Consider the following 21,321-nt stretch of genomic DNA (forward strand, 5'->3'; position numbering starts at 1 on the left):
GTGCCATTTTGACTTTGCTCTCTCTGTTTTCTGCTTGCAGTTCAAGATGGAAGCTCTCAGCTTCTGGCTCCAGACACCACATCTCTGCCATCATGGGTTCTTACTCCGCTGGGACCATAAGCCCAAATAAACCCTTTCTTTCTTAAGCTGCCTTGGTCATGATGGTATAGTCACAGAAACAGAAAAGTCACTAACACACGAACATTTGGTCATCAGATTCCTAGCCCCTCAAGCTCAGGAAAGGATCACCAGGGTTTGAGAATGGAAGAACTGGACCACCAGTTGGCCGCATCTTCCCGGCTCTTCTCTCTGGCCACACTTCCTGACTGACGCCACAGTCTAACTAATGAGCCACTGAAAATATACAGCTTCCTGAGACTCCCTATGACACTCACCTGAATAGTAGGTGATTTCACCCATACCCATCATTTCAGTCACCATGCATGCTCTCGACTGAGATGGATAGGTTTCCAGTGCAGGTCTCCTGGCAGATCATCCCATCATCTTCTCCTTTCTCCGACAGTGTCTTGTAAGCATCCTGCCACCGGCTAGCCTCCGGATGGTCCCATCCCTGTATCCCTTTCCACGATCAGCACCACTCACCGTGCAAGCCAGAAGATGTCGAGCTAGCCTTCTCTGCCTCAATGGTTGCCACCCTTAATCAGTAACATATGGGTTATGGATCGTACATGAAGAGATCTCCACAGTGCCTACCCTGGTTCAGGTAATAGCATTCACTGTTGTCTGAACTGCGGCGGGTCCTCAGCGGGCTCGCCACCCCCGCTTACTGCAACCCAGTCTCCACACTGCAACCAAAGAACTTTTAGAGGTTGCTCCTAAGACTCCATTGTTGGGCAGCTGAGACTGTGTACTGCTCCCGCAGACAGCCAGGGTCTGGCTCCGAGCACTGTGTCCTGAGGCTGAACCTGCAACTCCAGGGCATCTGATGCCACTTTTGGCCTCCAGGGTACTTGTACATAAATATGTATGCACACACAGTCTTGAAAAAGACTCCATTCGATGGTTTCTCATTTTCATACGGTGAAGAGCAAATCATTAGCATGTTTTAAAACAGTCTACATAGTATTCTCAGTGACTGGATTTAGGACCAGCCAGGAGACACGCCCTCGCTCGTCACTCTCGGCTGTCGTGGTTGACGGTCCTCAGGGAGCCAAAGCACAGTCTTTCTTCCTCACAGTGCTTTGTCAGGTGTTTGCCAAGCAACAGAGAAGCAAAGGGCACATCCGGCTTCGTACTTCCAGATTCATCCACGGTGATAGCATCCGTCTTCCTTTACTGACTTAGAATGAGCCTGGCTTATGTTGACCATGTAATCTTCACACAGGCTACCTGTTGGCCTTCAGAACATGCCTCCTGTCACTCTTACAACAGACTTTCCTCTAGACCCTCAAGTCAGTTGTCACTGGCCACCTCATGCTGCTCTGGGCTTCTCATTTCTTCTGTTTACTGAAATTTGAGAAACAAAAATACTTAATTATTCCACATTTGTCTCTGTGGGCTGAATGTAAGCCTGAGTGTTGGAACCATGTCTTGGCATTAGTCCCCCAGGGTCTATGACAATACTAGGCACATAGCGATATTTTAAGACTCAACACTAATAATGTGACAGTCCTGGGCACTGTTCCAAGGTCTTGTGTAGTAACCCATTTAATTATTGTGACAAATCTGGGATGCAAGCCTTATTGTTTCACTTGGCAGATGTCACATAGGCGAAGCAAGATATAGGGAGATCACTTAGTGGAAACAAGGACTTGGACTTGAACCAGACAGTTCAGATCTGATGCTTTAAATGACTGTATTTTATTAGTCTAAATGTTTATTAGAAGCACGACCTTCAGAATGTTCATTGGTCCAAGTTATTCGGGGACTTGCTTATAAACAAACTCATTGTTGTAGAGCCCTTCTGTACTGAAGGCTAAGTTTACCCGGAGAGAAGGGACACTTTTGATGGATCGTCTAACACAGGATCTTGCAGTGTGAGGCTAGCACGGACCACACTTGCAGCCCTCTAGCTTCAGAATCTCAGTTGCTCACACTTCCATGTGCGCACCAACACGCCCAGATAAGATAGGTGTCACTTGCGCAAATACCTTGAGAAAATATTGTCAAGCCCATAGAGATAACTGGTCTAAAGGTGAATACAGTTGCAATAACAAAATTTCCATGTCTCTGAGGCTCATAAAAACGTAGAGAATTGCATTTCCGTATATGTTTATAGACATGTATTTAAGGATACTAAAAAGACCTTTCTGTGTCGCCTGAATCAGTCTAAGGAGAGAACAAGCATTAGGTTCCACGTTTTACCCTTCTGTTAAACAATGGAAGTTGATTAGTTTTCAACTGTTGCCTGGGCTACTGGGGTGTCATCCAGGGTAGCTATGGGAAGAGTGAAAATGCACAGGATCTGTGGCTGGAGAGATGACTCAGCAGTTGACGGTACACCCACACTGGGCAGTCCAGGACTGCCTGCAACTCCAATGAAAACGATTAAGCACTCTCTTCTGGCCTCCCCGGGGATCGGTCATGCATACGGTGCACATACATACATGCAGGCACTCACACATACTCATAAAATACTTTTAAAAACATAGAATGCAAAATTGGGCACTGTCCTTCCTGGGTTAGCTCTAATACTGGTGTGAATGCTCTCACCTGTTTCCATTTCCATAGCTGACAGCGGAAGTAACACTTGCCAGCGGGTATAAAGCTGAATAGTGTGATGATGTTTTTACGAGTTCTATGTGCTACAAGAAAGGCACTAATAAATACCGAAGCGCAGAGTGCTCGTTTATGAGTGGTAGATGGTTCGGGATCAGCACTCATGTCCCAATAGTAACAGAGGATGAGTCCTAACATGTGCATGTGTGCCTAGATATTAGCTATTTAGAGTCTGATAGGAGCATTTCCTCCTCCTCCTCCTCCCCCTCCACATCTTCTTGAGACAGGGCCTCAATACGCAGAGGTGGATGGCCTGGAGCTCATTACGTAGACTGTGGCTGGATTGAAGGCGAGCACCGCCATGCCTGGCTTCTCATAGGGCATATGTGCACGCCTTGTTTATTTATTTGAGTAACACCGAGGAGCACTTGATCCCAGTGCTAAATGACTTAGACAGGAAGACGTTTCTGTAATTCACCCAGTGCGGGTTTCACATTAAAGCTTGGTGAGTGGACAATCACAGCTGCCTTGCAGAGCGACTTCCTCTCCACGGGATTCTACTGTGGGCATGCTGAGGATCCCTATGCTTCTTAATGAGAGGTGTCTAACCAGCGGTGAAGGGGCCGATCCGCCAAGGCTAGCGTGTCCAGGCAAGAGTTCTTGGGCAAGCATAATACTGGAGTTTGTCGGGACTCCTAGGTTTCCAGTTCAGAATGGAAAGAGATGTGCAACACTATCCTATGGACTGGTTATCAGCCGCCATTCTTTTTTAAAAACTAAACTAAACCCACAAGCTCTTTCAAACGGTGTATGTATGTGTATACTCTTTAATAAAAATTGACATTTCAATATGGCTCGTGTGGATAAAAAGAATTAAAAGTAACAGCAAATCTGCTTTTCAAACAATTCAATACCTCCATCTTACTGGGTTCTTCAATGCCTTCGGTTTGGCGTGGTCTTCTGTGAACTCTTCCGGTGTGGGGTGGGGGCGGGGAGGGGGTTCATGGACTCACTAGCCCCTCAAATTCTTGGGTTGCGTGCCCCTATGGGGTCATGTAATTGACTGTGGGGGTGGGGAAAGTTTTACAACAAAAACAGTCAAAAACCAAGACCAAATGAGTGGTGAAACAAAGCATTTCTGGCGGTGCTCCTCGTGTTGCATTGTGGGTATCACCGTAGCCTGAGTTCCGAGCCACTTAAGTCTGCTGATTGCTGCCTGACACACCCAGGCTCAGATTTGAGATTACGATGGTATGAACTGCTATGTTTTCTACTGTAACTTTCTAGCCTTTAAAGGAAGGCTTATTGTTTTTAGTCACGCATACTGCGCACAGGAGTGCAGTTGTCCTCAGAGGCATTCGCGTAGGAGTTACAGGTGTCTGCAAGCAGCCTGCCACGGATGCTGGGAACCCAACTCGAGTCCTCTGCAAGAGCAGCGTGAGCTTTTAACTGCAGAGCCAACTCCTCTGCCTTATAAAGACACAATGGCTTAATTAAGGGAAAAACTTAGTGTGTTTTCCTACTACTGTTTCTTACCAAGTGTCAAATTTATTCATCTTTGGATTGTATCGTGTTAGAATATTTGGTTTTAAGAATTGCAATTTGGGGCTGGAGAGATGGCTCAGAGGTTAAGAGCACTGACTGCTCTTCCAGAGGTCCTGAGTTCAATTCTCAGCAACCACATGGTGGCTCACAACCATCTGTGATGAGACCTGGTGCCCTCTTCTGGTTTGCAGACATACGTGGAGGCAGGATGTTGTATTCATAGTAAATAAAATCTTTAAAAAAATTGCAGATTGGGTTACTGCCTTGAATTTCACTGGAAAATAATTTTTTAAAAAAGTCCCTAAATAAATTTGGCTTGGGATTAGGATAGAATTTCCAACTATTTCTGAAATGTTCCCAAACTTATTGTCATTTCGCACTAGGAATTTATATGAAATGATTCTCAGCATTGATAATTAGAAATCAAAACACCAGTCAACTCCAAAAATGCTGAGTCCAGAAGTATCAAATATTCAGCCAAGAGTAATTTTTATGGGGAAAAAAACCAACCGAAGCTACCTCATTTGTATACAAATTTGCTTTTGTCTTAAATGGATACAATTTTTGGTCTTACATTTTTTTAATATACAAAGGAGTTTCATGACGAAAATAATCTTTTTTTTTATTTTTTGATTTTTCAATATGGGTTTCTCTGTGGCTTTGGAGTCTGTCCTGGAACCGACTCTGTAGACCAGACCAGGCTGGCCTCGAACTCACAGAGATCCGCCTGCCTTTGCCTCCCGATCGCTGGGATCAAGGTGTGCGCAGCCACGGTCCGGCGAAAACAGACTTCTTTACGATTTATTATCGGTGTTTGCTTTGCACCACTATTATATATCCTACACGCCCAGTGTGGCCTAAGAATGTCTCAGGTGAAAGGGGGCGGCGAGTCATACAGCAGCGGTGGTAACATACATTCGGCCCTGGATCAACCCTTGCCTCCCGGGGAGTCTAGGGGTGCTTCTAGGTGGCAACAGCATCGGCCTGTGCTTTGTTTGGCCCGGAGCTGCCTAGAGACCTCGACTATTCGAGTAGCACCGTAGGACGCGAAAAATGTTTATTTTCGCGGTGCACGCATGCATTTGTCCCTCCCGCTCTTCCTGTCCCTGGACACCCGGGCAGTCGGATCCGCCCGCACCTTCGTTGCCCGGCGTTCTCCTCCAGGGATGCAGATGGAAGTCGTCCCCGGCACCGGGAGGACGCGGGCGGCCCGCAGACCCAGCCCCTGAACTCCGTCTCCAGCCGGCCGGCACCGATCGCCCCCGGGCCGAGCAGACGGACACGCCCTGCCGCCTTCCCCCAGGGCGGCCTCTGTTTCTGGGACGCGGGGCTCCCAGGCGGCCCGCGCGAACCGTCTCCTTCTCCAGGGCAGCCCCGCCGCCCTCGGCCGCCCCACCTACTCGCCTCCATCCGACCGCGGCCTCCTTCCCGGCTCCCAGCAGGCCCCGCGCGGAGGCCCCGCCCCTCCCCGCCGCCGCCCGGGGCATGCCGGGAGTCGAGGTCCCCCCGGCGCTCGACGGCCTCCCGTTCGGAGTTCCACTTGGAACGCCGTGCGGGCGCCATCCGTCGTGGGCGCTCCCCCTCGGCACTCGCAGCCCCTGGGGACCGAGAACGAACGACGCCTCTAGCCGCCTCGCCCCAGCTCGCGCCACCACGACTGACAGCCGCACCGCGCCGGGAGCGACGGCGGCGGCGGAGGCGGTGCCGGCGCAGGCGCAGTAGCCCCGCCTGCAGCCCGGGTCGGCGCGGAGGGCGGGGCCGGCACGAGGGTCTCCGGGCCGCGGTGGCGCGCACGTCGGCGCGTCGGGCCCGTCACGTGGGGCGCCGAGGATCGCAGTGCGCGTGGCCGCGGCGGCTGGTGTGGGGTTGAGTCAGTTGTGACACCCGGAGCTGCGGACACCCGACTGGCGGCCGTCGTCACCCGCGGCCCAGCAGCAGGCGCGCAGCCTCGGCGGCAGTCGTGAGCCTGGGCCCCGTCCTACTAGAGCTCCGCCGCGCCGGCCTCGCCGCCACCGTCCCCCCCGCCCCCGCCGCCCCGAACCGCCGCCGCCGCCGCCGCGGGCGCGCCCCCGCTCTGCGCTGTCTCCGATGGCGTCCGCCTCCGGGGCCATGGCGAAGCACGAGCAGATCCTGGTCCTCGACCCAGCCTCCGACCTCAAATTCAAAGGTAAGCCGGCTGGGGCGCGCCCGAGCGGGGCCGGGGAGGGCGGCTGGGCGGGCGGGCGGCGGCGAGGCCGGGTCGGGCCGCGCTCCCCTCCCCCACGCCCGTGCTTAGCGTCGGGACCGCGGCCTCGCTGCGTCCCTCGGCCGGCGCCTCGCCCGCCCGCCGCTGCCCGCCCGGGCCGCGCAGGGGAGGGGAAGGAGCCAGCTGGGCGCCGCGGAGGACTCAGCCCGGCGCCGCCGCCGCCATCTTGCGGCCCGCGGGGGCGCCGCGGGAACCCGCCCGCGCCTCGCTCGCTCGCTCGCCCACCGGCTCGCCCTCCCGCACGGCGTCCTTGCCACCTTCCCCCATCCCCGGGGCGCCGGCCGCGGCGCGCTCGGGGCGTTGCGGGCGGCGGGGCTGGGAGCTGGAGCTCCGGGGTCGGCGGGCGAGGCGCGCCGGGCCGGGTGGGGCGGTCGCGGGGCTCGGGAGAGCCCGGAGGCCCGGCGCTGTCTGCCGGGGACTGACCCCCGAGGGTTGGCAGGGCCCCAGGCGCGCGGCGGGAGGCTGTGCGTCAGCGGGGGCGGGGACGACACGACACGGAGGGGACGGAGGGTTGTAGGTGAGAGCCTTAGCGAGTCCCCGCGTCACTCGGGCTCGTCCCTGGGCACGGAGGACCTGGTGCCTGGCTCCAAACTCCCGGGGGCGATCACACCGTCTATTATATATATATAATATATATGCGTATTTTGCCGAGGGATTCTCGGTGCCGGTGACGCTAGCGTTTGCGGTTTCCCAGCATACCCTGAGAAAGCTGATAAGGTGCCACACCGCCCTGGAGCTGTGGACGGTGACAGGGAGACCGCTGGCTTGGCGATCCTTGTCCGGATCCAGGGCCGTTGGGCGTCTTAGTTGTGGGTGTTTGTGGGGCTAGACTGCAGGGGGAGAGGAGTTTAAACCGTACAGCTGACTAATTTTTAAGGAATCCGGATAGAATGTGGAGCTAAAAAGACCTTCCCCTCCCTCTTTTAAATATAAAGCCAGCACACCCCTCCCCCTTTGAAAGTTAATACCTGGGTTTTTTTAATTTTAGGAACTGTGCTAAGAGCAATTTCCCTTGGGTTGTTGCATTGCAGGTCTAGTATTAAAAGAAAAAGTAAGTTCATGATTGTGTAAGATTGAGTCAGAATGAGAAGAGCTGGATTGGATTGTCCCTGTAGGAAGGATTTTTAAACTAAATTATATTAAATAGTTGCAGGACTTACAAACATTTTGAGATTATAGATATAATTTTTTTTCCTAGCACTACTTCCTACTCTGCAGGTGTTCCAGTGCATTTACAAAGTTTCTCTGAATGGAAACGTAATAGAATTCCTCATTTGACAAGAGCTCGACTTTTAAGGCAGCGCTAATATCTTTGAAACTAGGGGTAGTTAGTCAACCAGGCTTCTAACCCCGGAATTTTGGAGGCCAACCAGGAACCATAAGACGTTTGAGACAAGCCTGGGTACGTAGACCCCAGACAGTGCCTCAGAACCTCAGGTACTTGCTTCATTTTGCTGCAGCAAATTTCTGTTGCCTGATTTTTTGGAGGGGGTTGGGTGGAGGTGTGCAGAGAAGTCCTTGAAGTGTGTGTACTGAAGCAGCTGTCATTAGCCGTCATTAGTTGAAGCGATTTAATGTAGGTCTTTATGGCAGTCTAGTTTGCTGTCCCCTTCGACAGTTCTCCAGGAAATTTTCTGAACTGCATAGCCTCTGTGGAAAGCGTTTTACGAGGCAGGTTTTAAAAACCAGAAGAAACACTGCATTGTGCTTTATCTGATGTTAAATAATTACAGCTGTGTTTATACAACAGGCTCGTGTGTTATCAAAATAACACCCCAAGACTAGTGAGGGGGACAAAAAAGAGATACACATGGTGTCTGAGGAAAGCAGTTTTTCTCTGAAGGAAGCTTTTAAGGGAAGAGGTACTTGTGAAGGCGGCAGCTGGGGAAAGCTATGCAAAGGGAGTGGTAAACGCTGAGGTGAGAAGATCATAATTAAGTGCCCGGTTGTTGAAATGCCTCTGTGAAGGTGGGCCAATCCGATGATGATGATAGGGAGAGGGCTGAAGTAGGAGCCTGGCATTGGGTGGGGCTTTCCTCCTTAACGGTACTGTTAGTCACAGGGTATTCTGTGCAGTGCAGACTTTTGTCTTAATGCATAGCTCTAAGTAGGGCGGTTTAGAATCCAGGTGTGCATCTTTTGGTTGACTACATCAGAAATTATTTAACTGATTTTTCATTTAGTGTAGGTTGTTTATGCTTTTTCCTTTGCAAAATTCTTTGATTATTTGGTAGGTTTATTTGAATTATTTGGAATCAACATCTGTATTTCAACGGTTCCCAGGAGTGACTCATTCAACCTTTAACATGAGTAATGACTTGATAAGAGTTATTACTATACACAATTTTGGAAAAGCAGGTATAGTTTTTGTGTGTATCTCCATCTTTCAGTAACATTTTAACTAGCAAACTGTAGGAAATCTTTTATGACTGTAGAATGAATTCTAAAGCATACCTTTTAGTGCAGAAAAAGATACTTAAGACAGATTTTGACCCTACCAGTAATTTGACCTGTAATTTAGATTTGAAATTATATATTTCATGGAAAAAGCTTTTTTGTCCTCTAATGTATTAGAAAATTTGTTTATTGCTTAGTGTAGCATTTGATTTTTCCCAGATGATAACTGTTGGAGGCAAATTCGAAGAAGAAAGGTTTGCAAAAGTTAAAATAATTCCAAGAAGAGGGGCTGGAGAAATGGCTCAGCGGTTAAGAGCACTGGCTGCTCTTGCAGAGGACCAGGGTTCAATTCCCAGCATCCACATGGCAGCTCACAGCTGTCTGTTACTCCAGTTCCACGGTGTCCGACACCCTCACACAGAGTATATACAAGCAAAACACCAGTGTGCATTAAATAAATTAATGCTAAAAAAAAGTGATTGCAAGAGGAAAACTGGACTGAAAAGGTATCCAGCCCATGGTAGTCCCTGATGAATGGATGGAGAGCCCTGTGGTGCCACTGTCAACTAGCCTTTCCCTGTCTGAGCAGGGCTTCTTTCACGTAGTCCAGGCTGCTCTGGACCCCAGTGCAACCAAGAGGACCTGGAGCTTAGAATTATTTTTATTTTGTCCAAGTTTTCTCCTGCAGGTATGTATGTGCACTACTTGGGTGTTGGCTGCCTGTGAAGGCCAGAAGAGGGTGTCATGTCCTTTGGAACTGGAGTTGCAAATTATCGTTAGCTGCCATGTGGGTTCTGGGAATTGAACCTGGATCCTCAGGAAAAGTAGTCAGTGTTCTCCACCATTGAGCCATCTCTCCAACCACTTTTAAGATTTAAAAAACAGAATGAAATACTTTTATTCTCTGGCAGTTTTACACACTCTCACACACACAGTGTGTCTTGATTCTGCTGTGCTCTGCTCCATCTGACCCCCACATGCTCCCCTTTCAATCCATGCCCTCTTTAGAAAACTTATTTGTACTATTTATAGGCGTGTGTCTTCAAGTTGCTGTACGTGAATGCAGGTGTCCTTGGAGGCTGGAGGTGTAGGACTCCCTGAAGCTGGAGTTACAGATGGGTGCTGATGTGAGTGCTGGGAACAGGACTCAGGTCCTTTGAAAGAATAGCCAGTGCTAACCGCTCAGCCCTCTCCCTGGGCTCCCACTACCCTAGAAAGTCGTCTGCTGAATCTAGGTGGTGCTGTCCACATGGTGTTGGTGTGAGGCTGCCCTCAGGAGCACAAGCAGCCTTCCCCTTAAAAATCCGACTCCCTTCCTCAGCAGAGGTCAGCTGACTGGGCCATGTGCAGGTCTTGTGACTTTGGAAGTGCAATGGCCATGTCATGTCCCCAGAAGACAGCGTCTCTTAGCACTCTTTCATTCTTTTCGCTTCCTCTTTGATACCCTCTAGTCCTTGAGGGGAGTGTAGCCCATTCAGACTGAGCACTCCCTGTCACTGCTCTTAGCACTTGGGCGGGTTCTGAGTTCTGAATTGATGGTTGCTCATTACAAAAGGAAGCCCCTCTGATGGAGGGTGAGAGCAGCAGTTACGCATGTAGACAGTGTTTAGAAGCCAGGACAACAACAACAGTAGTAGGTTCTACCTAGGGCCCAAGATCTCCCAGCCTTGGGCCTTTGACCAGGTATACACCATCAGTCTTTTCTCTGGATCAGGTTTCAAATACAGTTAGACACTGATTGGTTACCCCCATGTTAGTCACGCCGTTATTGCACCAGTGGGCATAGCCTGATTGGCAGGTTGGTGTTGTAGCATGCAGGGTCCAGTATTGACATCTTCTCTTCCCAAGTGACCTGCGTAGTTTTTACCTCTGTTGAACCGATTTCTTTAATGCATCTCTGCTTGTAAACTTGTTAATTTTGGAATTAATTCAATAATGACTTTGAGAAGTTAGTGTTGGAACTACAATTGCAAACTGTCCTTGATCTTTTTTTTTTTTTTTGGGTGGGGCAGTTCTAAAGGGCAAGATCCCAGTGTTTAGGAATGAAATGTAGGAGAAACTTTTAACAATTGGGAACTGAGATTTCAGTCGTTAGTAGAAGTTACCTAGAGCAGCATTTCTTAACTTGCGGGTTGTGACTCCTTTGGCAAACCTCTGTCTCCAAGAAATATATTACAATTCAAAACAGCAAACTTAGCTATGAAGTAGCAGTGAAAATAATTTTATGGTTGTGGGTTGGGACAACATGAAGAACGCCATTAAAGGGTCACAACATGTAGGAAGCTTGAGAACCACTGACCTAGAGGAAGAAAGGGAAATGGAGGGACAGTGTCCTGTGGAAGGAAGGACCAAGGTAGTGCTGGTTTGGTAGGTCAAGTTAAAACTTTCATCTTTTGTCCTTAGCCACTGAGGGATTGTAAGTGTGTATATCTTAATTTGGGGGGCAGCTATAAAGGTGGGCTATGGTATTTTGTTTTTCACTGAGGCGCACTTAATGGTTGCCATGTAAGTTGGTATTAGAAGTGAGATGGCCATTGGTGTTGGAAATGATGGAAGGTCAAGATAGATGTGTCACTGCGAGATTGATAGATGAGTGCGTAAGATGGGTGAACGGCAGTGCTTACTGTTGACTGAGCTGAGAAACACTGGCTGTCTGCTAACGTCTTTAGGGTGTGTGCGCATGCGAGGAGAGTAGGAGGAAGACCAGGCTTTGCTGGTGTGACACGTGTGTTAACACTAATGACCAGGTGCCAAGTAGGCATTTGATTTTGTAAGTGTAGCACAAATTCTAATTGGTCTTAATAATAAAAACTTGGAGTCAGATATCAGGGCGTGAAAGTTGAAGATCAGAGAAGAGAGCTGTCAGCCCTAGAGTTCTTACCTCCACCAGCACTCAGTCCAAAAGACCCCCCTGATCTCAGACCCCTCCCTTCGTCCCCCCTCTCTATATATCCCCCTCCCTCTTCTCTCCCCCTCCCTCCCCCTCCCTCCCCTGGCCTTATGTTTCTCTCCCCACCCAGCCATATCATTCCTGTCTCTACCTCCTTAGTGCTGGCATTGCAGGTGTGGGATCTCAAGTGTTGGGATTACCTTTGTGTGAGCTGTTCTCTTTTAGACAGATTCAATATTGTGTAGACCAGGGTGACCTTGATCCGTGAGTGCTGGGATTATGTAAAGGTGTGTACCACCACTGCGTGGCCTCTTTGGCTAATTAGTGTGTCTAGCTCTGCACTCTGATCCCCAGGCAAGCTTTATTTATTAGATCATAAACAAAAATATCACCACATGTAAGCATATATAGATGTGGATTAATTGAACTTTTGGGGGATAATTTTACCTGAAATTGCATTTCTTCTAAAAAACAAAACAAAAAAAAAAAGAAAGCCTTGGGTCTTGTAGCAGTTGGGTTTCTCACCTGCCTGTTGCATATGCTTGTGTTTTGAGCTTTCATAGTTCTAAATAGTGAGACCTAGGGTATTTTTGTAGAGTTGGGTAAGATTGTTTGAATTTTGTGTTTTTTTGTAGAGTCAGTGATAAGTATAGGGTTTTTGGGGGACATTGCTTTTGAAGATTTGTGACTACAGTATCAAAGTCATGTAGCTTGGCTTGTTGGCATTGATGACACAAGCCTATAGTCCTAGCACTTGGAAGGTGGAAGGAAGCAAGAGAATTTGGAGTTGGAGCTAGCCTAGGCTACATGAAACACAGTCTCAGAAGAAAAAAAAGGAGGTGGGAGCTAGGAAGATGACTCAGTGAGGGGCTGGCTTTGCAAACATGAGAGCCTGAGCTTGGATTCCCAGGCACCTCCACGTAAAAGGGATGGGGCGGGCTGGCCAGTGACCCAGCTGAGTTGCTAAGGTCCAGGCCAATGAGAGACTGTCTCAGAGGAAGTGCATGGCGTTCCTGATGACACCTAAGGTTATTTGTTTCCACATGTCTGCACATGTGTATGTATATACATGCACAATTAGAAATATCAAAAAATCAGCCGGGCGTTGGTGGCCCACGCCTTTAATCCCAGCACTCGGGAGGCAGAGGCAGGTGGATCTCTGTGAGTTCGAGGCCAGCCTGGTCTACAGAGCGAGTTCGAGGACAGCCTCCAAAGCTACAGAGAAACCCTGTCTCGAAAAAACCAAAAAAAAAAAAAATCAAAAAATCACCTAAAAGTCATTTTAATTGAGTAGGAAAATATGCACTAGAAACCCCCCCCCTTTATTTGTAAGTTTTATTATTGTGATCAACTGTGGTCCCAAAATAGGGGAAAAATTCCAGACATAACAATTCGTAAGTTTACATTTGTGTCCTTCTGAGTTGGAGGATTAGTTGTCTTGTGCCTTCTTGTCAAGAACCTGACTATCTGTTAGACCAGTTATTTCCATACTGCAAATCTGCCCACCAACCAGTTTAGACATTTTCTTACCAGATAGTTGGTATCACAACATTTGTTTTCAAATTATTCTTACTTTATTTTTACTTTAAAATGGCCTTTAAAAGAAATCAACAGTGGTGCTGGTAATTTCAATATGCCTGGATATGCCTAGTGTTCCTTTCAGTACAAAGTTCTCAGCTTACTAGGGAGGAAAGGGATTCTATGCTGATGTTGCAGAGATCTATAATTTGAAAAGGCCTCTTTGCATGAAGTTGTGAAGAGGGCAGGAGTTTCGTTGTCTCTGTATTGCTGTTGTACATCAAATGGTAAAAGTGCATGGCCATGGTGTGTGTGATACAGGCTTAGTTACAGTGGAAAAGCACTAAATTATACAAGTTGGTATAATTTTAGGCAACTGGTTTTGATTTTTTAGTCACCCATTGTGGGGAGTGTCTGGGACACATCCCCCATGGATTTGAGTTTACATGTATATAACAAATTGGAAGACCTTGATGATCTAAGTTCTTAGAATTTGGTATTTTGTAAATTGTTAGCATTGGTAATTGGTAATATTGCTTTAGTGTCAGATAGATCCCTATTCCCCAAAATTTTGTTAATGCATACAAGGTATTAGTTTTTATCATCTTAACAGTCCACCACAGTAGGAATGGTGACAGGAGCTTGAGGTCCCATTGACTCCCTGGTCAGGAAGCAGAGTGATGAGTGCATACCTGTTTCCCTTTTTAGTTAGTCCAGGACTTAAATTTGTACAGTGGCGCCATTCAGTTCATGTGGGTTTTCCTGCCTCAGTCAGCCTAACCTAGGTCACCCCTCTCTAGTGTACACAGGCTTCTCTGGTGACTTTAGAGCCTGTCAAGGTACAGTCTTGTCCGTTACACGTAACACGATGTTGTGGGATATATGGAGGGAATAAATGAGTGTGTGATTGAAGCAATGAGCTTGTCTCCTGACCCTTTCTTCTTGCCCTCCTCCCCCTCCCCCAGGGAAAGCGCTGTCATGTATCAGGAATCCAGGCACACACAGCACAGTTGTCTTGTGCATTGTTAGGTCTGGAACTTGTTTATCCTGAGTGTCTGCTATTTTGCGCCCTTTGGCCTCCTTCTCGACATCATCCCTCCCTGCCTTACTTACCTTTTCAAGTTTTCCTTTAAAACTTTTATTTTAAGACACAGTCTTATGGGTGGCCTAGAACTCAGATGTGCATGCCTCTGCCTTCTAAGAGCTGTCACCATGCTTGACTTAAAAAGCCCTCTTAGCTGTGCAGAAATGGTCTGTGAAGGGGCCCTGCTGGCCAGGCATCCTTTTTACTTTATTCCTGACCTCTTCTCCATGTTGGCTGTGTGTCTTCTGAAGGACTGTCCTGTGAAGGCTTATCTGCCCTTCTGCGATGCAGGGTTTGGCTTTCTTAGAATTAGAAAACTGGAAATGACTATTACTTGTAGATGCCTGTTCACATACTGGGTTTACTAGAACTGGAGTGGGACTCAGATCAAAGTTTTAAACTTAGGAAAATTTCCAAGCATTAATACATTGTATGCTTTTTAAAAAATGACTTAATAATTTAAACATCTGGTTGATAATCTTGTGTGTTTTTGTTTGCCCTTTTGGGGGTGTGTACTGGAATCCAATCCCAGGCTTCATGCATCCTAGGCAAGCCCTCTGCCACTGAGGTTGTTTAGTACTTGCCTGAGCACTTTCAAAACATTCTGAAACCTGCACTTGTCTTATTGTCAGTTGAGATTGGATTTCTAGCAACAAAAGGGAACAGTTTCTCTGCTTATCATTATATTCTCATTTAAAACCCAACAGTAAATCTTTAATAGTGTCTAATGCTCAATCTGGAAATTTCCCAATTGTATTTCCACTTCTTTCAATATGTGCATTGAATTAGGTTGCTGTGGGCTATGTATTTGTCATAATCTTATGTAATGTTTCCATTCTTTTTCTGTCCCTTTAAATCTACCATTGATTTCTTGAAAAGACCATATCAGAATGTCTCTTATCTCGATGTCTTAATGTACTTTCTGTTTGTTGTAAATTCGATTAAAAGGGCTTGATTAGTCTTGGATTTCAGTATTTGTGGTAACAGTATTTTGTAGATTGTGTCTTGTCACATCTGTTCTGCTTGTAGTGCTAAATGGATGACAGTCTTATCCTTTCATTGAGAAGTTACATATATATGATATATTTATTGTAACAAAAAACTGGAAGACTGCTCTCAATATTTTTATATTTTTACTTTGTTTTCTGAGATTGCTACAGTGATTATAATGAGAATAATGCAGTATAAATAATTTATTCAACTTGGCACCTTTGGGAGAGTTTCATTTGTTCCATATAGACTTCCCTTTCATTAATAGCTTAATTATTTCTTCAGTTTTACAGGAAATGTGTCTAAAGATCGATTGTGTAACATCTGTGAAAGTTAAACTCCGAAGGGAATGACTTTTGTCAACCATTGACAATGAAAACATAAAACAAAGAAATATAAAGGAATGACTGCTTCACGAGCTGTCACTAAAGATTGCCAGAGCCACAACCTTACACAAGGGGCACTGTAGCCTTCCTCAGAAAGCCCTTCTTTCTGTCAGGGTGCTTAGTATTCCATGTCTAGCTGCCATAGATGCTTTGGACTACCACCACTTGTTATTATTGATCCTTATTTCCTAAGATTATTGCTTCAAAACAAAGTACTCTTACTCAGGCTACTCGAATATATACACACTTTTTATGTTAGGAATGTTCATTGCAGTGCTACTTCCAAAAACTGTTCATCTTGGGAGAATCTCTTGGTTTAGGTTGACACAGTAGTATTGATTTACAATTTAAATTGTACTTAAAGTCTGGTCTGGGTCCGCAGGTGGCTCAGTGGGTAGAGACACTGGTCCCCACGCCCAGCAGTCTTGAGTCTGATCCCATGAGGAAGGAAAGAACATAATTGTCCCCTGACCCTCGCATTTTCACTGTGGTTCCAATACACGAATACACACACGCGCACACACACACACACACACACACACACACACACACGAAAGTTAAAAGTTTAATAAAACCAAATCTGTAACAACTTTTCATACTGCTAAATGAAATAGCACACAAATGTATTATGTTGCCATCAGTTGCTGGCTTCTTGAGAATTTCATTCAATGTATTTGGTGATGTTTATTTCTCCTAGAATTACTGCAGCCCATAGGATTAAACAAGTAGGTTTAAGGTCCCTCCTCCTCAGATAGTGTGGATTGGTTCAGGGGACCACCGTTTTAGGATTAAAAAAAATTACTACCTGAGTGGTGGTTGCACACGCCTTTAATCCCAGCACTTACGAGTCAGAGGCAGGTGGATCTCAGTGAGTTTAGGGCCAGCCTGGTTTACAGAGCAAGTTTCTGGACAGCCAGGGCTACACAGAGAAACCCTGTCTCAACAAAACACAAAACAAGCAAGAACAGAATTACAGGTGAAAAAAAGTTGACCCTACGTCCCCAGATTCTACACCTCAAGATTCAAAGACACTGAATTTTAGAGATGAGGAACCTTAGAGACTAATTGTTTTGGGGGATCAGTCACCTAGGTAATTAATGACTTTAGATTTTAAACCATTTAGTATTCTACCTTATATTTTTTTTTAAAGCTGTAATATATCAATAACAGAAACCAGTCTCCCTTCTCCCCAAGAGCTTTTAAGAACAATAAAAATAATTGTTTCGACTTTTAATTAAAAGTGCTTTCTTTTGTTAAGGTGACAAACGGGTATTGGACTTACATGCCTGTAACAACACTGCAGCATTGGAGAGTGGTTTAAAAAAATAAAAGACATGATTCCTGCTCATTGGTAACTTTTAACAATGAATTTAGCTATTGTGTGGGCAGATCTGCAGTCCTTCCTCTTCCCCATGACCACACACTGACCACCTCTGTTCTAAGTGCATTTGGTGAGTGTTCATAAGATAATCAGAAACTGTTTACTTACATAATGCATGGGTAAATTAGTGCAGCAAGCAGTTTAAATAATTAAAGCTTTACATTTTAAAGGCTTCAGTCTCTAAATTATGAAGTCTTGGCTTAGCACTAATTTCAGGGTTCATATTTCAATGAAATTTTATGACGGACTATTTTTTAGTGTTTAGAACTCATTTTGGGGCTGGAGAGGTGGATAAGAGCACTGGCTGCTCTTCAGGGGTCCTGAGTTCAAGTCCCAGCACACACAGGGCTGCTCACAACTAATCCTGAGGGATCCCATGCCCTTTTTTGGGGTGCAGATGCACATGCAGACAATATGCATAAAATACACAAATAAATCTTAGGAAAACTCATTTTGTTCTTCTAGAAACTGGGACAGTTTATTTGTACAACAGCATTTGTACAATGATACTTTCCGGTAACTATGATGTCAGGCGTTGTTGTAACTGTTGGAGATATAGCAGTGAATGAAACAAATAGTGTCCATGATAGTATGGAACAGGTTAGATAAATTAAGGTGATTCCCTTAAGAAGCACTTGCTGCTCTTCCAAAGGACCTGGGTTCTATTTCCAGCAGCCCACGACAGTTTATAACAATGTAACTGCATTTCTAGGGGATCTGACACCCTCTTCTTGCCTTCCCCGGAACCAGGCAAACACAGTTATACAGACAGTCAAATACACACACAGTTAAAAGAAATTTGTATTGAGCATATTTAGAGCTTTCTTGGATATAAAATATTTAAATATTTACTTCAGGAAGTGTTTAACATTGACCTGTGGGGCAAAAGGGAATGAATATATAGTGCTAATTTAAGTGCTCTAATACCCCAGAAATGTATATATGTTATGTTTATGGAAGTATAGTTGAAGCTCTGGAATGAGACCTCCCACTCTTTTGGAGATAGGGTCTCTTACATAGCCCTGGTTGTCCTGGAACTCTTCCTGTGTGAACAGGCTGGCCCTGAACTCAGATCTTTCCTTCTCCTCCTGAGTGCTGAGATTAAAGGTCTGACTCACCACACCTGGCTTAGGAAACTCTTACTTACATCTTAATTGGATAAAGCCTGTGAAAGAAAATTGGAGAAGTCCCCACTTTTACTATGTGTTTACATAGAGACTCGCCAGCCCTCATTTAATTTTTACCTTTTGCATTTTGATGAAAGTACAGTAAAGGCTTAGTACAGTCACAATAAAAATGCAAAGGTAGAATGACTTAAGACCAAGAGATTCTCAGCGTGTCTCTGCTGTATGGTAATTCATCACATATTTATCGACTAGCACAGACTCAGCTTGTTACCTTCTTCAGCTTAGTCAGCAAAGAATTACATGTTTCTTTAGGGTTAGAGCTAGGGTGCAATAGAATGAATGGGAGAAGGTATACACATACTAGGAAAATGTGAAATATGTAGGGATTATATTTCAGATGAATTCTGTGGTCAGCCATGATTTCTTTTAAAGATGTATTCTTTAAAAGGTATTGAACTTTGCTCTTATGAAGAACTGAGAAAGGCTTTGTCAACAACTGTGAAAAGACTGGAAATGTAACTTGCTACAATTTCATGGATGTTAGAAGACTTGGAAACAGCTGAGTTGGCGTAAAAGGACTCTTTTGTTATTCATGGCACTGCAAGCACTTCTGTAATTGTGGTTTTTTTCCTTGGTTACCCCAGGTTCCAAAGTGGGTGACAAAGGGCTTCAGATTGGAGTTATCCCTAGAGTGGCTTTGCATAGAGCTGAGAAACCCTGAGCATAGAAAAGCTTAATCTTTCATGGTGTGCTGCATGGAAATTTACCTGACCTTAGTTGCAGAATATCTGGGGCAGTGAGCATACCTGATCTTCCTCAGGAAGGGGGAGGTGTTATCTTATAGGACTATTTCTTGAAGGGATAGGAACACATGAAGAAATGCTGGAGACTCTTAGAGCACTGTGTGCTCAAAGGGTTGCATAGAAGATGTCTGAAACTTGAAACAGCACAGTGTTGATTGACTCCAATCTGTGATGTATGTGAGTGTGTATGGTATATTTCAGGTTCCTGATGTGGAATGTCATGATAAAGGAGGAAGCAAAGGTGATTCTCTCTGCAGCTGAGCTTAGCTTGACAGTTGAAGAAAAAATTATTATTGGTAATTAACATCACTAGGGATGGATGAAGTTTTTAGAACTTAGAATGGTTGTATTTTTAGAACCATAGTCAGAATTTCTTAAATTTTTTTAAATTTTATTTTCTGTGTATGACACTTTGCTAATGTATGTACGTGCACTCCATGTATGCCTGGTATTGACAGGAGTCAGAAGAGGGCAATCACTAGGCCCTCCACCAAGTGGGTGCTAGGAACTGAACCCGGGGTCCTCTACTATCCAAGATGGTTTCTTTCCAGCTCTGGCAGCCCTGGAACTCACTCTGTAGACCAGGCTGGCCTAGACTCACAGAGATCCGCCTGCTTTTGCCTCCTGTGTGCTAGAATTTATGCCTGGCTCACAACAAGTAAACTATAGCGCCATCTCTCCAGCCCTGTTAGGATTTCGTAAACTGCTTAAAAGTAAGTTTTAAAAAAATGCAATTTCGGTTTTGTATCTTTTCCAACTTATCCCCGGACTTAGTTAGGTGTATTTGGCTTGATAGTTGGCAGAATCAGGCCAGTGAATCTCCTGGTGAATGTTCATGAACTAATAATATGAGTTGCGTTGGTAACTTAAACGTGACGTAAGTTTTGTAATGGTGACTTTTACTTTTTAGTGCTGAAAAATATTTCCTGTTTTAACAAAGTCATCTTAAAAAAGATTCCTCCCATACTTGTTTTTTATTTTATATAACAATAGACTAACAAGTTTAAGACATAGAGAACAATGTGACCAGGTAACATATTGTGGTTGGAGATTGGGGCAGAGTAAAACCTCCCATGGAATATCCAGGAAGCCCAGAAGAGTTGGGTCTTAATGATCCTCTAAAAGGATATATCTCCTCACCCAGTGAAAGATTCTATCACCTCTCAGTTTGTCACTCTGGGGAGTAGGCCTTTGGGGGACCTTCAAAACCCAAAATTATATAGCAGGATGAACATTTGAAAGTTCAGTAGAATAGAAATGAATTATTCTGTTTAGCATTTTTATATATCTCTACTCCCCCTGTTGGATCATTCAGCTATAATGCCAAGGGAAAATATTTTGTGCCTTTAGGCCAAAGATTGTGTTTGTGTCTTAATAGCACCTTCAATTTATATAACCCTTTCTGAGACATGTAAAGGTGTGTGTGTGTGTGTGTGTGTGTGTGTGTGTGTGTGTGTGTGTGTGTAAGAGAGAGAGAGAGAGAGACAGAGACCGACAGAGACCGACAGAAGGAGGTGGAGAGAGGAGAGAGAGAATGTGCGTTGAGTTTGTGTGTCTGATGTTAGGGTGATAACAGCTCCTGTAACAGTCTTCACTTTTATGAATTCAGTGTTAAGTGTTTGTGGATAGATGACTGTGCATACTTTCAGGTTAGGTTAGAATTTTCATCAGATTTTCAAAGAATTCTGTGGCTTAAAAATGTGGACCAGAAGCCGGTCGTTGGTGATGCACGCCTTTAATCCCAGCACTTGGGAGGCAGAGGTAGGCGGATCTCTGAGTTTGAGGCCAGCCTGGTCTACAGAACAAGCTGTTCCAGGACAGCCTCCAAAACAATACAGAGAAACCCTGTTTGAAAAACCCCCCAAAAAATGTGGGCCAGATGTTACTTTGAACCAAGCAGCAGTCTTTGTTAGCTATATGGTTTGGCTGTTTTGCTCATGGTTATCAGTAGTCTTTAACCTCCCTTATGAGAAGCAACGGTGGACTTACACTGAGGCTTGCCTAGGACACAGTGGAATAAAGTCTCCAGTTCACTCTCTCTTTAGGTGTCGTCTTACAGGATGTATGGCATTCTTTTCATAAGGTTAAAATGTCTAGTTAGCATTTTGCTTCGGGAGATTCTTTGTCCTTTTAATGTATTTTGCATTTTATGCTTAGAATATATGATTCCTGTTGGGTAATACATACAATTCTTAGGAGTTTGTTGACTGCAAATACATAGTTATTATTAAAACCCTATGCAGGCTGATCAGAAAGGTCAAGCTGTAGAGCCCTTA

At 45.5% G+C, this 21,321-nt stretch overlaps 1 protein-coding gene across 1 annotated transcript in view; it reads left to right on the forward strand.

The window, feature by feature from the left end:
- Positions 1-6,204: 6,204 nt before the first annotated feature.
- The window catches only part of Vapa (VAMP associated protein A), a 29,807-nt gene continuing 14,690 nt past the window's right edge, over positions 6,205-21,321 (forward strand). Inside the window, exon 1 of the mRNA XM_040752936.1 lies at positions 6,205-6,391. Within this exon, the coding sequence (XP_040608870.1) occupies positions 6,313-6,391 (79 nt within the window). The 5' untranslated portion in view covers positions 6,205-6,312. The remainder of the gene's footprint in view (positions 6,392-21,321) is intronic.

The sequence above is a fragment of the Mesocricetus auratus genome, unplaced genomic scaffold (assembly GCF_017639785.1).
Source record: "Mesocricetus auratus isolate SY011 unplaced genomic scaffold, BCM_Maur_2.0 Super-Scaffold_100010, whole genome shotgun sequence".
In the NCBI taxonomy this organism is placed as follows: domain Eukaryota; kingdom Metazoa; phylum Chordata; class Mammalia; order Rodentia; family Cricetidae; genus Mesocricetus; species Mesocricetus auratus.